The sequence below is a fragment of the Centruroides vittatus genome, unplaced genomic scaffold (assembly GCF_030686945.1).
Source record: "Centruroides vittatus isolate TY-2023 unplaced genomic scaffold, ASM3068694v2 contig_19, whole genome shotgun sequence".
Lineage (NCBI taxonomy): Eukaryota > Metazoa > Arthropoda > Arachnida > Scorpiones > Buthidae > Centruroides > Centruroides vittatus.
Genome location: NW_027121169.1, coordinates 2,557,785 through 2,572,953, shown reverse-complemented (window position 1 = coordinate 2,572,953; position 15,169 = coordinate 2,557,785). Strand labels below are relative to the sequence as shown.

The 15,169-nt window shown below is 32.1% G+C and overlaps 1 protein-coding gene across 5 annotated transcripts in view; it reads right to left on the bottom strand.

The window, feature by feature from the left end:
- The window catches only part of LOC136970131 (protein retinal degeneration B-like), a 121,862-nt gene that overhangs the window by 49,212 nt on the left and 57,481 nt on the right, over positions 1 to 15,169 (bottom strand). For 4 of the 5 annotated variants that reach the window (XM_067264523.1, XM_067264524.1, XM_067264522.1 and 1 more), the window contains exons 8-12: positions 14,617 to 14,739; positions 1,884 to 2,220; positions 1,584 to 1,788; positions 1,223 to 1,479; positions 143 to 303 (exon numbers count right to left, since the gene is read on the bottom strand). In XM_067264523.1, the coding sequence (XP_067120624.1) occupies positions 143 to 303; positions 1,223 to 1,479; positions 1,584 to 1,788; positions 1,884 to 2,220; positions 14,617 to 14,739 (1,083 nt within the window). The remainder of the gene's footprint in view (positions 1 to 142; positions 304 to 1,222; positions 1,480 to 1,583; positions 1,789 to 1,883; positions 2,221 to 14,616; positions 14,740 to 15,169) is intronic. The other variant, XM_067264525.1, reaches the window with a different exon arrangement.

The following is a 15,169-nucleotide window of genomic DNA, read 5'->3' as shown; positions in this document are numbered from 1 at the left end:
CCCACCCACCCCAAACTACCTTACATAATTTATGGACGGCCCCTTATTTGTGTAATAAATAAAATATTCTTAAGACCTTTTTATAAAAAACTCTTGACATTTATCTATACACATACTTATAAATACAAATTACAGTACTTACAATTTTTATCATCAAATGACATCATTTTCCTGTAGGCTAAAATGGTTCCAAGAGGTGAGCCAAACATGAAAAAGTCGCTCACATCAAATTCAAATTTTTGGTTGTCATTTGATCCAGAACTACACTGACGAGGAAGTTTGGAAGAAAGACGAAGGGAATGTCTATAATGAATTAAAATCAAGTATTATAATAATTTATAATGTTTATTATTATTATTATTACTTTATGTGAAATAAAAATTTAGTATGAATTTAGTTTGTTAACAATTGACAGAAGAGTAATTATCTACAGCTGAGCAGTGAATATGTATAACTTTAAATAATATTCTTATAAATTTTACATGCCAAAATTTAGCTTGATGTTAATTGCCTTTTGATAATTTACTGCAAATGAATTTTTCAAAAAATTTGTCACTAATAGTTTTAATGAATAGTTTTAATGATTAATTACCAAATAATCTGGCACATACTGAACTATTTTTCCAAAGTTATGATAATTTTCAATTGTTAAAAACTTTATTTATTTACCGAAAAATATATTTTAATGCTGTATGTAATAAAACATCCAAAATTGTTCTTATTGTAAAATTTAAAAAAAATCAGAGTTAAAATAGCAGTGTATCATGTAGAAAAATCACACCTACACTATGTATGTCAATACATTTTTATACAATCAATTAATTGCTAATCAATTTTTCTTCATTGCTCATTAATACTTATTTATAATGAGATATGAGAGGACAGCCGAAACAATTTAGGTGTCATCCAGATTTGATCCTAGATCCCGACTCTGGGGATCCAGGATTAAATCCAGACAAACCCTAGAAATTTTATAAGTGATCTGTCCGTGATGTATCAGGTCCAATCCCTCACTACCTAGTAGTTCCAGTGTGGGCTTGATCAAACCCATGATGGATATGAAGAAAAGTCACTCTTATGCCCATGGTGCAGAGTCAAAAATGAAAAGAAATCAGTTGTGGAAAATTCACATTATTAAAAATATCAATTATTTAATTTTTCATAATATATGTATAAAAATAAATGGCACATTACTTCAAATCAAAAGTATATAATGACAGACCTTGATGGATCATGAGTTCCATTTCCTGATTCCATAGGATGAATGTATGATCTTCCACATATTTCATCATCGTCTTTCTTAACATTAGAAATAGGAAAGAGAGCAGAATGTGAAGAATAGTGTTGTGACACCGTTGCTTGGGTCTGATCTGCATCAGCAATACTAGTTTCACTACCAAAATGACTTCCAATTTGTGATGTGCGACACAAAGCATCGTAAGCCATAATTGCTCCCACACTGTCACCAACAATTATGACCTATTTAAAAGAAAAAAAGCAAATATCTATATGCTTCTGAATATCAGAATTAAACTTTATTTCAATTCAATATAAAAATGTTTAAATTTTTGAAGTTAAATTACCTGCCCTCCAAAATCTTTTCCTTCTTCCGAGCTTAAGAATTCACGATAGATTTGATTACATGAAGATATTACAGTTGATACATGCTCCTGATATTCAGGTGAAGAGATGGCAAACAGAGAAAGAGCACCAATAGGAATAGAGTCATAAGTGTTAGATATACCATCAATTGCAGAAGGAGATGCTTGAAAACTATATGGGCTGAGACTGAAATGAGATATTTATCGATTTGCTCTTTACAGATTTTAATCATACTTCAGTATACAATAAATATTTTAAAGATGAAAAATGTTCACACTCACTTTGATAACACAGCTAATGCTTCTGAACAAATGGATGGACAAGAGACCAGACGGATGGATATATGTCCCATTATACCAGGATAACTATGATGAGTGATATTTTTAAAGGCACTGATAAATGTGGTGATGTCTGATTTTTTGTTTGTTATCGATTCGGCACCAGAATCCAGTATGCTTCCAGCATGAAGAACTAAGATTAGGGTGTTTGTTGAAGAATTTAAACGATGGGAAGGTGAACTAGTTAGGGAGACAGAATCAAGGTTGACTCTAGAATTTCTTTCTTGAAAAAATAATTCTTTCTGAACCTTCTTAATATGTACTGCAGAAAATATGCTATCTGTTGAGTTGGGGTGAGATTTTAAATATAAATTTGGATTTGAAAGAGGAAAAATTGGGAAGAGGAGAAAAGAAAAGTAGAAAAACAATTATTTTTGGTTATTTTGAACATTATTTTTTAAATTTATGTTATAATTTAAATAAGAATATTAAGTATTATTTCTTATTAAAATGGAACAAAACTACATTATTGATCCTAAACTTACATATAGTCTTACGTCTTGATGAATTACACAATATCAGATAGGCATTTAAAAAAAAAAAAATAGATTGCCAGGTGGCATCAAGTTGAACAGTGCTTTGTCTTTGTTCCAGCTCTAATTTTATAATTAATTTATTTCTTCCATTTCCTTAAAACATTTGGTTGTCTTATTTTTGCTTTTTAGTATTTGGTGCATGTGAGTATTAAAAATTTGTATTATTTTGTTGCTGGTCAACCTTGCACTCATGCACGTGGCTTAGTATGATAGCTAAGCCTAATCTGCAGCATGATGCAGGGTGCAAATCTAAAGCTACCCCAGAAAACTTATCTGCAGCCTTTGAAGAAATATCGAAACTAGGATTTACAGAGGCCATCAACCAACTTAAAAGTATTTATCAGCCCATAGTGAATAAACGCCCAGTCAACCAACAAGAAAGCTACACATTGGATCAACTAATACAAAGAATAACTGACATCCATTTATGTTGTTTAGATAAATACAATGTGGTACAAGAAGAAATAGTTAAACTGCAAGATGATAAAATACATTATCAATTGCAACTGAAATCATATGCAAATGCTGTTAAAGCTTCAAGAGTCAAAGTCCATAACCAGCTGGTCAAGCACAAAAAAAGAAACATTACTGTTAACTCCAGGGATTAAAAATTCACAAGAGGACAAAAATACAGTCAGAAGTCATTTACAATCTGTTCTAAAATCGGCTGCCAATGGTATCAGGATTGACTCCTGTCTGGTGCAAAAAGATGGAAAAGTCAACCTCAAATATCCAACACTGCCAGTGATGATAAAATTATTAATCTAATCAACAATAATGATGACTCTGAATTCAAATTTTCAGCAAGAAAGGAAACTAAAAGAAAGTCCTTAGTTCAAATACACCATGTATGCTCTATCCTAAATAAAGAGGAGTTGCTTAACACTGTTACGGCACAGAATGATAACTATAAAAAAATACTAGAAGAAAAAGATCAGATACTAAAACCAATCTTTACTTATTTGTACTATTGACCAGTACATGGAAAAATAATTCTCCAATCCTTTCTGACTTAAGGAGGCTAAAAAATTCCAAGACTCTAATCCATTTATTTAAAATGGAATGAGAGCTGGGGGTTAAAAAAGTAAAAGACAAAACAGGTTAGCTTTGAGAGAAAAAAATTTTTATTTAATTTGCTCCATACTCAACCCTAAATGCATTTCGCCTCTATCGGCCTCCTCAGTAGGGTTTCTCATGAACAAAATGTAGTACAAGTTAGCCATCAATGATAAACACACCATTCAGACAATTCTCATCGTGTTTACAGTTCTTATGTCTGATCAGACCTTCCCAGCATTCCGCAGGCATCACGCCATTATTTAAATTCATTACATTATTTTGCATGATAATTGCAAAATGTTCCTTAAATTTTCTTTTCACAACAATTTTTTCCCTATATAAAATTTTTATATTATCAATATCAATATGACAATTATTCACGTAACAATGCAAAAACACTGGTGAGGTATCAACTTTGAGCCATATCAAAGCCAGATGTTCCGATAACCTCACTTGTAGTTTCCTTTTTGTTTCTCCAACCTAGAAACTTGGTATTTCGCATGTACTGTACATTGAAGTCTATAAATTACTCCTTCCACAATTAATAATTCTTTTTTCTTATAAGATCTTGTCGTTGTCAGTCCAAATAACCTGTTTTTTTGGATCAGAGCTAATTTAATTAAACTATCACAAAAAGTTTTTTGGTATTTTTCAAAAAGGCTTTTAATATATGGAAAAGAAACATACTTATTGATTTCCTGTTTTTTCTTTATTTGATATATGTTCTCTAAATATTTGTCATACCAGTTCTTTAGTAGTCTTCTCAGGTAGCCATTTAACAAGTACTTCATATTTACTTCTGTAACTTCTTCTTCTCTTATATTGGATCTAGTTGTTGTGGAAAGGATTTTACACATTTCCATCAAATAAATATTTCTCTTCTGGCTAATTGGACAATAAGATTTAAAGTTTCTGACTGAACAGGACTGACTCTGGTTGAACAGGAGATGCTATCTGATCACAGATTGCATCTCCTGTTGCAGATTGTCATCTCCTTTTGCATTGAATAGCAACACAGGCTTTGCCTTACAAAAAGTAACTCCTCCAACCTAAAATAGGCAAACTGGCAAATGTTCTATGGTCTAATTCAAGAACTGAATAATTTTACACTAACCTATCTTAACACTGAATAGGAAATTGATAAATGTGTGTCAAAGCTAAATAACATTCTGAAAAGTGCAGCAGAAAAAGCCATTCACAGGAAAGTCCCTGTAAAGATGGCTGTGCCATGGTGGACCCCAACATTAACATCTTTGAGAAAACAGGTCAATTCTCTTAGGTGCAAATTTCAAAGACAGAAAAATCCCCAATTGAGAATCAATCAAGAAACTGAATACAGGTCATCAAAACAGAATATATCAGAGAAATAGAGTCAGAAAAGCTGAAATCCTGACAAAACTATTGCAATACAAAGGGAAATCTTGATCCACGGAAAAACGTTTATAGGATTTTAAACAGGAACAACATGGATCTTACACTTCTGCCACCCATAGATAATACCCATCAAATGATATCAAATCTGCATTAATAACCCTGGTAGCATAACTTTTTCCTGGAGAGAATACCACAAATGAATTCTCTGAACATAAATCTATCAGAAAAAACTGTCAAAGTGTGTGTTCAGCTCCAACTGAAATAGATTATTATTTCTCCACTTTCGAACTCAAGAAAGCAATTTCCACCATGGGACCTCATAAGGCTCCAGGAGGTGATGAGATCTATGCCAAAATGCTGCAGGTGTGTTTCAATCTTTCTACTTAGTCTGTACAACTCCTGCCTAAGACTTTGGCAATTTCCACTGATCAGAAAAGTACGAATGTCATCCTTATCAAAAAGCCAAAGACTGAAAATACCAACCCCTCCAAACAATATACACCAATTAGCCTTCTTCCAGTAATAGGTAAAGTTTTTGAAAAAATGATTTTGGGCCGAATTGAGTGGCATGCTAATACTCACCACTGGCTACACCCAAACCAGTATGGCTTCAGCAAAAGCAGAAGTGCTGAAGATGCCATCTATGCCTTGACAGACATTATAGAAAAAAGGCCTGAATAACAAAGTTTATACCACAGCTATATTTTTGGATATTAAAGGAGCCTTTGACAACTGCTGGCACCCAAGCATTATCACCGAGCTCTTCCAACTAGATTGTCCCATCTATCTTGTCAAGTTAGTCTCCTCTTTTTTAACTAATAGGAAAATAAATCTATCTTACCATGATCACTCTGTTAAAAAAAAACTCCTAACTAAATCTTGCCCTCAAGGTGGTGTCCTATCTCCTTTCTTATGGAACCTGGTGGTAAACTCCTTTCTGAATACCAAACGTAATAAGGCAATAAGTGTACAAGCCTATATTAATGACCTTGTCATTGTGTGTCAGCATAAGGATAGGGACACTGCTTTTTTGAAAAGTAAGCTAAATGAAATGTTGAATATAATTTCCAAATGAGCCTATCTTAATAAACTCCAATTCTGTACTTATAAGACCAAAGCCATGCTTTTCACCAACAAATACAAATTTTCATACCCCAAGGTTTTATTCAATGGTGACTCAATCGAATGGGTAGATCAGCAAAAGTACCTGGGAGTAATCCTTGATAGTAAACTCACATACAGTTATCATATTGATTATATCTTGGCTAAGGCCAAGAAAATAAACTACATGCTGATAAAATGTGCTAGATGCACCTGGAGACTAAATCATAAAGCTTGTAATACTCTATATAATGGGGCAATACAACCAATGCTAATTTACATAGCCTCTAGCTGGGATCATGTAACTAGTGAAAATTCAGTAGCAAGTAAATTACTCTCTCTTCAAAGACAGTTTGCCATCAGAATTTCAAAGTGCTGCAGAACTGTTTCTACTAATGCCTCTCTGATACTAGCAGAGTGCCTTCCTTTGCCACTATGTATTGAAGAAAAAGTTTAAACTACTACATCAGAACTACAAACATCAAGGCTCAACAACAGTCTCTACTCCTATCTACGGCTGTTCATATGCTTCCACACTGCAGTTACCCTACTAACTGTGATCATCACTCTGTAAGCAGGGTTATCCCCAGGGTGCATCTGGTGTCATCTGCTTCCTCCTTGGATAACCATGCTGACATTAATATCTACTCAGATGGGTCCAAAGGCCCCTTCATGTTGGCTCAAGTGTCTGTATCTTCCTCCAAACTGACATATTTTGCCCAAACTATGTTAAAAGGTACAGATACCCCCACATACCTCTATCTATAAAGCTGAAGAAGATGCTGTCTACCAAGCTGTTCAGGGGTCACTTCACTACCTAACAAAACTCTTTCTATCAACATTTACAGTGACTCTCAGTCTGTCCTAAAAGCCCTATTAAATCCCAATTGCAATAGCAACAAAATCACATATATCCAGCACCATATTAAAAATCATGTTAATAAGATAACTTTTATGTTTGTTCCTGGCTATAGTGGCATACTAGAAAATGAAAAAGCCGACTTTGAGGCTAAGTCAGCTGCAAAGGACACTGACTTGGACTATACTCTCATCCCTCTTTCACGTAGCAGCCTTAAAAATTATATTCATGTCAATGCTATGCAGAAGTGAAACTAGCAATGGTTGTACCATTGCTGGTTCCAGTAATGGTACAATCATTACTGGTTCTAATGGTGAAACCAGTAAAACTGGTAGAATAACAAGACTTTATTTTCCTAATGTTGATTGCAGATTCTCATCACCACTTAGAGATTTAACATTTGCTACTACTTAACTACTTACTGAGCATGGTAATTTTCAAAGGTACTTGGCAATGTATAACCAAGGAGAAACTGCCTTTTGATTTTGCTCTACAGTAAACCTTGACACCATCAACCATATGATCTATCACTGTCCAATTTACAATCAAGATAGACATATTCTGAAATTAGAAATCCTCATGCATGGTTTCAGGTGGCCATGTCTACTGGATAAGCTTGTTCAGAAACCACTGTTTGATGCTTTTTAGAATTATGTTCAAAAAATATGGAAGAAAAGACTATTTATAATTTCTAATTCTAGTTTTTTACTAATTTTAGTTTTCACTAAAAGCCAAATACTAATTTTATGTTTACTTTGTATCATTTATTTTGGTTTATGTATCCTTAGTGTTATACTCCCATTGGAGTGGTGCACTTATTTCTAATAAAAAAAAAAAAAAAGGTATTTTAAAAAATTTATAAACAAGTGGGCATTCTTATTCCTTAAAGAATTATACCATATAGAATTTCAGGTAATATTTATAATACAAATATAATTATGAATAATTTATTTATATATTAAGCATTCTGTGTTTTTAAACTTTATAAGAAATTGGAAGTGATGTCAAAGGAAAATCATCCATAGAATATGCTATCTTGCTGTTGTGAGTGGTATTAAAGGACTGCAACAATAATTTGTTTGGAAAAATAAATGAAATAGTTATAACTTTAAACACTAATAATTCTTAAATTCTCTTGTTTCCCTCATCTGTAAGTTACATATATACTTCTCATCAATAAATTACTAGAATTAGGATTTATTGATAAGTAGCAGCATGTTGTAGATTATATGGCTAAATTTGGTTTTGTCCATTGTAGATAAGCTTGATCCACAATGGAATTGATCAGTATAGATGAGGGATAGAGAAATAACATCCTGATCCAGAATTATCCATCATATAACTATATATGAACAGTATTCGTCCTTCGAGATAAAAGAGAAAACATCTAACTGAGTGTAAATCATTAAAATTCAAAACAAAGTATTTCTTGTTCAGCTTCATTACTTTAGTGTGCCAAACAATAAAACTTTTATGAAAAGAATGAATATAGAAACTACATTCTTTCTTAAAAAGCAATGCTATTTTGATTAAAATCTTCCACATAATATATTCCTTCATCTTTTAAATTTTTGTATAATGTTTACAATCAGTGCTCTGGTTATGATCAAACTGTAATGGTGCACAGCAAATTGAGAGAAAACAAACACAAAATTTAACTATTTATACATTAATTAGCAAGCCTGAAATGTGCCAAAGTTTCTCACACAGAATACAGATAAGGCTAAAGCCAGTACTGTTTAAGACATTGAAATTACTGCAGATTATTGGATATTTATTTCACTTTAAAGCAAATAGTTGAAATTTGATTAGATGAAAGAAATGATAAGAAAAGAAACTTAAAATAAATTTATCTTAGAATTTCTTTATGAAAAAATATAGATTAATTTCCTACTAAAGACTTGTTCTTTTTAAATTCCTACTATTAGTTCACACTCTCTCTATATATATTTATGTTGTTCAAATTTTTAATCGTTAATAAAATACTTTTTATTCATCCACCCAAGTTCAAATACATTTTTTTAAACTTGTAGTGGATGACACTTGATGTTAATACAGTTTTTTCAAATATTAATTCATTAATGAAATTTAATTATCGGTTAATATTACCTGTGGTATCAAAGATGGCGACGGGGAATTTTTTCCCTAGATACTAGACGGCAACGGGAAAATTTTTTTCCCTGCGTTTGAGATGGCCGTGTTTCCAGTAATCTGGAATCAGATTCTCGAGTGATAATCTCGAACCAAATTATTGAGTGATAATCTGGAAGCAGATTAACAATGGATAATCTCAAAGTAGAATACCAAGTGATCTAAACGTTAGGGGGCATACCCGTACTATCTGCCACATTATGCAAATTAATAAATTTTTCCGTCGCTGTCTAGTATCTAGGGGAAAAAATTTCCCTGTCACCATCTTCGATACCACGGGTAACATTAACCTAATTATTAATACTTTAAATAGAGTTTTAGCAGCTTGTAATGAAAATTGAAATCAACAGGCAGTAGCTCAATTGGTAAAATGCAAGGATTTCAGTATTTTTCACGTGAAGGTGAAGAATGCAAGTTCAATTCTTGCAAAAATCAATAATTTTTTGATAAATTTTTGCTTTAAGTATACGTTTTATCCAAATGATTTTCGAGAGTGAGTTAGCAGTTGTGGCTTAGTGGTTAGAATGAAGGATTTTTCTCAAAAAATAAAATTGAAGAAATTTTATGCTTTGGGTTCAATTCCGATTTCTCTTTCTATTTTGCCACTTAATATTGTGATTCTGTCATATGTATATACATATTTATATTAATTGTAATTATTTAATAAAAAGTAACTAAAATAAAATTTTTCTTTGTTGACCTAAGTAGGAATTGAGTTTAAAAAATTTTTTTTATATTACTTGTTTAACATATACTACCACTTGCAGAATTCTCAACATGCATTTATCTATATACTATGATTTGTAGCAAATGAGACTGCATTAAAATTCATTGTTTACAAATTATATATATGTATATTTTTTTGCTGACTGTCTAGTGAAAGTTTTATTGCTTTGAATGCTCCAATAAATACTATTCTGAAAGTCTTGTCTTTTTCTAATTCACTTCAGAATTTTGGTGTTGATTCTGATTTTATGTACTGTGCAAATGTTCTGGAATTGAAACCAAAATCATCTCAATCAATCAAAAACCATTATGTAACAAAATTAAAATTCTTAGTATCTACATTGATTTTTATGTATTTTTTGAATCACTTCCTATAGTTTATTTTATCAGATTATTTGCACATATTAGTTACAATTTTAATATTAGTCATGTTTATGTAAATATGCAATACAGTATTGATTTTCTACTATAAGTAATTTTCAAAATGTATTATAATTTCAGAATACAATTTTGCTATTTTCTTTGAAATGAATAAAGTTTGCCACTACATTTAAATAAAAGGAAATTGTAGTGCTACGCGACTATTGTGTTTGATTTCTGTATTGTTTTGTGTTGTTTTGTATTCCGTTAACCGTGTCGGGTTTCACCATGTATCGCGTCATGCAGCTATGCTCTGCCGATTGGTTTACCCAGTGTCACATGATAGAGAAATTCCCCAGATGGAGGGAGGTATAAAAGGGAATGTATGACCGGAGAAAGGACTTTTTTTCCTTCAACTGGCGTTTCGGATGTTTGGACGTATGCGATATTTTGAAGACAAAGGAAGAATCGTTAATGAGAAGGGCCACCTGTTCTGCGCCAGGAAGACGGAGGTACATGTATAATTATCGTGAGGTTACATACTCAATTTGAGCGTTAATTTTCTCCAGTTGTCGAGAGGACCGAAATCTTGTAATTAATTAATTGTGTGATTAACCTTTGTAATATACTGTATGTAAGTTAATTGATACTCGGTGTATATATAAATAAACGTGTGGTTAAATTCCTGTAAATTTCTTTGTGAAGTCCTCATTTTATACCCATCTCACAGAAATAATATACCTCGGTATATTAATTTTCTTACAAAATTCAGTTTGTTAAGAAAGCCAAAAATATGAATTTATTAGCAACTTTCTTTGGCATACTGTTCAGCCAACTTCTACTAAGCTTAACTATACCTGGTTAAAATGAAGAGCATATCTACTTTGATCTGCTTTGCCATCCCTCATTTTGTACAAATAAAACTATGATAGAGGCTAACAATTCAATCTCTAGAAACACTGATATAAGAATTAAGCTGTTTTGTGTAAAGCTAGAGATAAAATATAGAACTTTCAGTTATAAAAGCATATCTTGTAAAATACAAGATATGCTTTTATAACAGACAGTTGAATCCTGTTTTTCAAGAAAGAATTTGCAGCCCTTATTCTCCTCTATTAAGAGAGAAGATGCAGAGTTATATCAAGTTATTATTATTGAAATAAATCTGCATAAATTTTAACCTTTTTGATGTGTGTAAATTGCAATGACTTTTATTCATAAGCTACACTTTATCCATTGATATAGAGAAAAGTTACTTAGCATGCAATTTTATTAAAAATTAGCACTTTTGGTCTAATATAGGCTATCTTCAGGTGTTTGTTATTAACAAATTTACATGCTGGTAACAATGTATTGTTTCTTTACAAACTCTGAACTTCAATCAGTTGATTCCTAATAAACTATTAATATCATAATGTATCAAAAAATTCTCCGAAGTAGACAAATAAGTTATAAAGCATTGGAATTTTGTACTCTGTCAGAAAAAATAAAGTTTATAACAATTCTTTAAGATCTTTAGTAAAATTGGGATGACTAAATTATCATCTAATTTGGAATCTTCATAGTTTGTGTAAAAGCATTTCAGTATGTGCACAAACTTTCAACATATTATCAATTATAAATTAAATTGCATTAAATGAATATTATTTATTTAATCACAACACCCATTTAATAAATTATTATGTGCAATAACTAAGAATGAAATAAATTGTAACTTTGTATGAAAGCAAAAAATTCTAGTTACAAGCACAAACAGGAGACAATAGTGTGAAGTAAGTGTGAGGTTTCTACCCCCTTTCCTTTCCCCCTTTTGTGAGGACCCAGACGAGATTCGAAATCGCAAAAATGCAGAATTCTGTTGTGAAAAAAATAACGATAAATTATGTAAGAGAGAGAGAGAGGAAAAAAAAAACTCTTAATCAAAACAACGTAACGAAAAATGTACACAACGAGTCTCGGGATAACGTCAACACGTGTTAAACGACCTGTTAATGTTTAATCCAAAAGTAGAACTCTGACACACGCACTCATAAAGAGATATAAGGTTGACACAAGTATTCAAAGAAAAAATTAAACATAGGAAAACAATTTCAGAAAAAGGGAAAAATTGAAGAGATAGAAAAATACCGTGTGATCGTTAGAATTCCAAAATGACATCAATTGCAAACAACGGATTAAATTATGAGTGCAGGTGTTGTGGTTCTAACAACAATCTTGGAGCATAGTCGACAAAAGGTGTCAAATAGACACCTCGAATCGGACCTTTCCCGCGACCCGACATGGTCTCGTTTTGCGCTTGGAAACAAAGGGGAGGCCAATTGGGAAGCGAGGAAAGGGACGAGGGACCAATCCGCAAGGTGGATAGTACACGAGAAAAACGTATAAAAACTGGGACTTCAAGGTAAAAAGAAAAAGAGTTTTTTGGAATGACCGACGTGCCTCTTGAGGATTAAACCAATGTGTGCTGTGTCGTCCCTCGGAACTTTAAGTGTGTCACCGCCCGTCACCATCATCCAACGGTCCTTCTCGTCCGCCCGGGACTGGATATAGTGACCTGCCGAACTCTTACATTCTGAAGATCGCCGAGATTAGGATCAACCTAACCAATGTAAGCATGTATTCGACCAAATAAACGGTTTTCCGCATGTAAACACTTGTCATCATTTGCCTCCTTTGCAACCGCCCACATACACGGGTTCCCTTAAGCTCATCCTGACGCGGGATTAATTGTATCCCCCCTTTAAAGTCGGTGAATCTTACACTTTTGTTTGATCGACATTAATTAAATAATTAACTATTTAAGTAATAAAGATTCTAATTTTCTACCCTAGAAGAGGGAATGATAAGGTCAAAAGGGAGACCAGGAAAAACCCACACTTCCTATATCTCAAGATTGCTTGACAGATAAAACTCCAATCAAATATCACTCCAAGTCAACAATTGTTACAATGGTTAGATTTAACAGAGAAACTTAGTCAAACCAGACAATTAATCATGATAACAAACTGTCAAACAAACAAATTTATGAGGTAAGACGAACCACAATAATGGATAGAAAATATCCATAAATCATCGATACATCCAATTCTTGACAGCCCGTATCCGCAAACTGCGAACCTAAATTTCAACTTAGAATATACTACATCATAATGACCTCAGACAGTTCTCACGTGAGACACGTATAAAAAAGGTCACATTCAACCATCTGAGCAGACATCGGTGAACATAAAAAAAAGCCATATACAGCACAAATGTCCCCAGATTATAGAGGACTCCACCAGTCAATACCTATATCGCCAAATTTGTCTCTTCCTGATGCCCCAGCCTTAGCTTGCCAATGTCCAGCCAACATTACATAGAAGAATCTGGGAGCTGTGAAATGCCATCACGAGGTATTTACTTAAAGGTTTATATAAACTCTCTCTCGGTCTACTAGTTATAAGCCGTATAATGCGCAACTGCCCCCATGTATTTAACCTCTTTATGTTTATATTAAATTTGTTTTGTTAATCCATCGACCTGTCATTACTTGGAACCTATCAACTTACTCACCATACTCCTCACTCGATTTTTGCCCTCCTAGCCATTCATTGACAACCATGAATGGAATTTACCATGCTGTAGCCAGTAATAGGAGATAAGGCTCACTGCCGAACCTCTCAGTTCTCATACAAGCAACAGACCTTTAAGAGTGGGTAATATTGAAGAAACACCAACATTTTTGACCTGGTTAACTGGCCATCCCTAGGCATACATAAATAATACCAGGCTTGCTAACTGAACTAACTGAATCCAACATATTAGCATTTCTCCAACCTTATTCACTGTTTAACAAAGTAAGCAATGCACCTTTTTCATTAACAACATAAGCAACAATAGTTAGTTTAACCCTAGAGATAGTGCATAATATGTGCTTTAATTTGTAAAACACAAAAATTAAAAACATTTCTAACAACAAAATATAAAAGACATAAAAGCATTATTACAATGTATTCAACTTTATAACTGTTGATGGATAAAAAAAATTCTTTTTAAAAATTGTATAGCAAACTGATAGTAATCAAAATTAAAAATATCAAAAATTTAAAAAAAATTATTATTAAATCATCAAAAATTACCAAAAATTTTAATTAATTACTTTATAAACTAAAAAGTTTATATAAAATGTCTGTTTGTTTTAAATTATAATTTATTTTAGTTATAAATACATTCTGTAGACTATATAAAAATTACCATATTGCACATAAATCTTCAAAACTTTTATAAAATTGTCAAAATTCTTATTTCAAATTTTCAATAAAAGATATATATATTTTTGTTTTAAATGTATTTTGAAGATGACTTATGTTAAACTTTGGTTGAAGTCTCCAGTTACATCAGCTATAGATCTTGTTTGTTTTATAATAGTGAACAGAGGATAATTTGAAAGTATTTTCTCCTAATTTAGAAAAAGTATTTAATTTATGTATTATTTTGTTTGTTGACATATATTAATTAGACATTTACTTACCATCTTGGCTTTCATTTAGTAATCCTTCATTATCTTTTTCTGTACATTCTAGTATTGCTTCTGAGCAACTTCTGGCTAATATTTGTGCACCGTCGTCATCATCATCATCATCATCATCATCATCTATCAAAACAAAATAAAAACATTGTAAATTTATAAACTGAAATATAATGATTAAAATTTTGATCAATCTTATTTTGAAGAATATAATTACAGTTTGTAAAAGTCTTGAACTAATTGTCAAGTAATTCAATCTTAGTATACTTTTTATTTTTATATTTTTCACGACACTTTCTACAAATTATCTTGTATACACATTTTGATGGATACATGACAAATGTTCAGGTTCATCTACACACCAAACATTTTGTTCTATAATAATAAATAAATAATTTTCTTAACTGATGTTTTAATTAATTATCATAAATGTAATTTGCTAAAACAAGACTCAGCCTAGTTATGCACAATACTAACTATCAAACAATGGTAATGCTTATATCATGTGTGCTAGCCACTGGAAGTATGGGTGAACTTTTGGTGAAGCTTGATAATT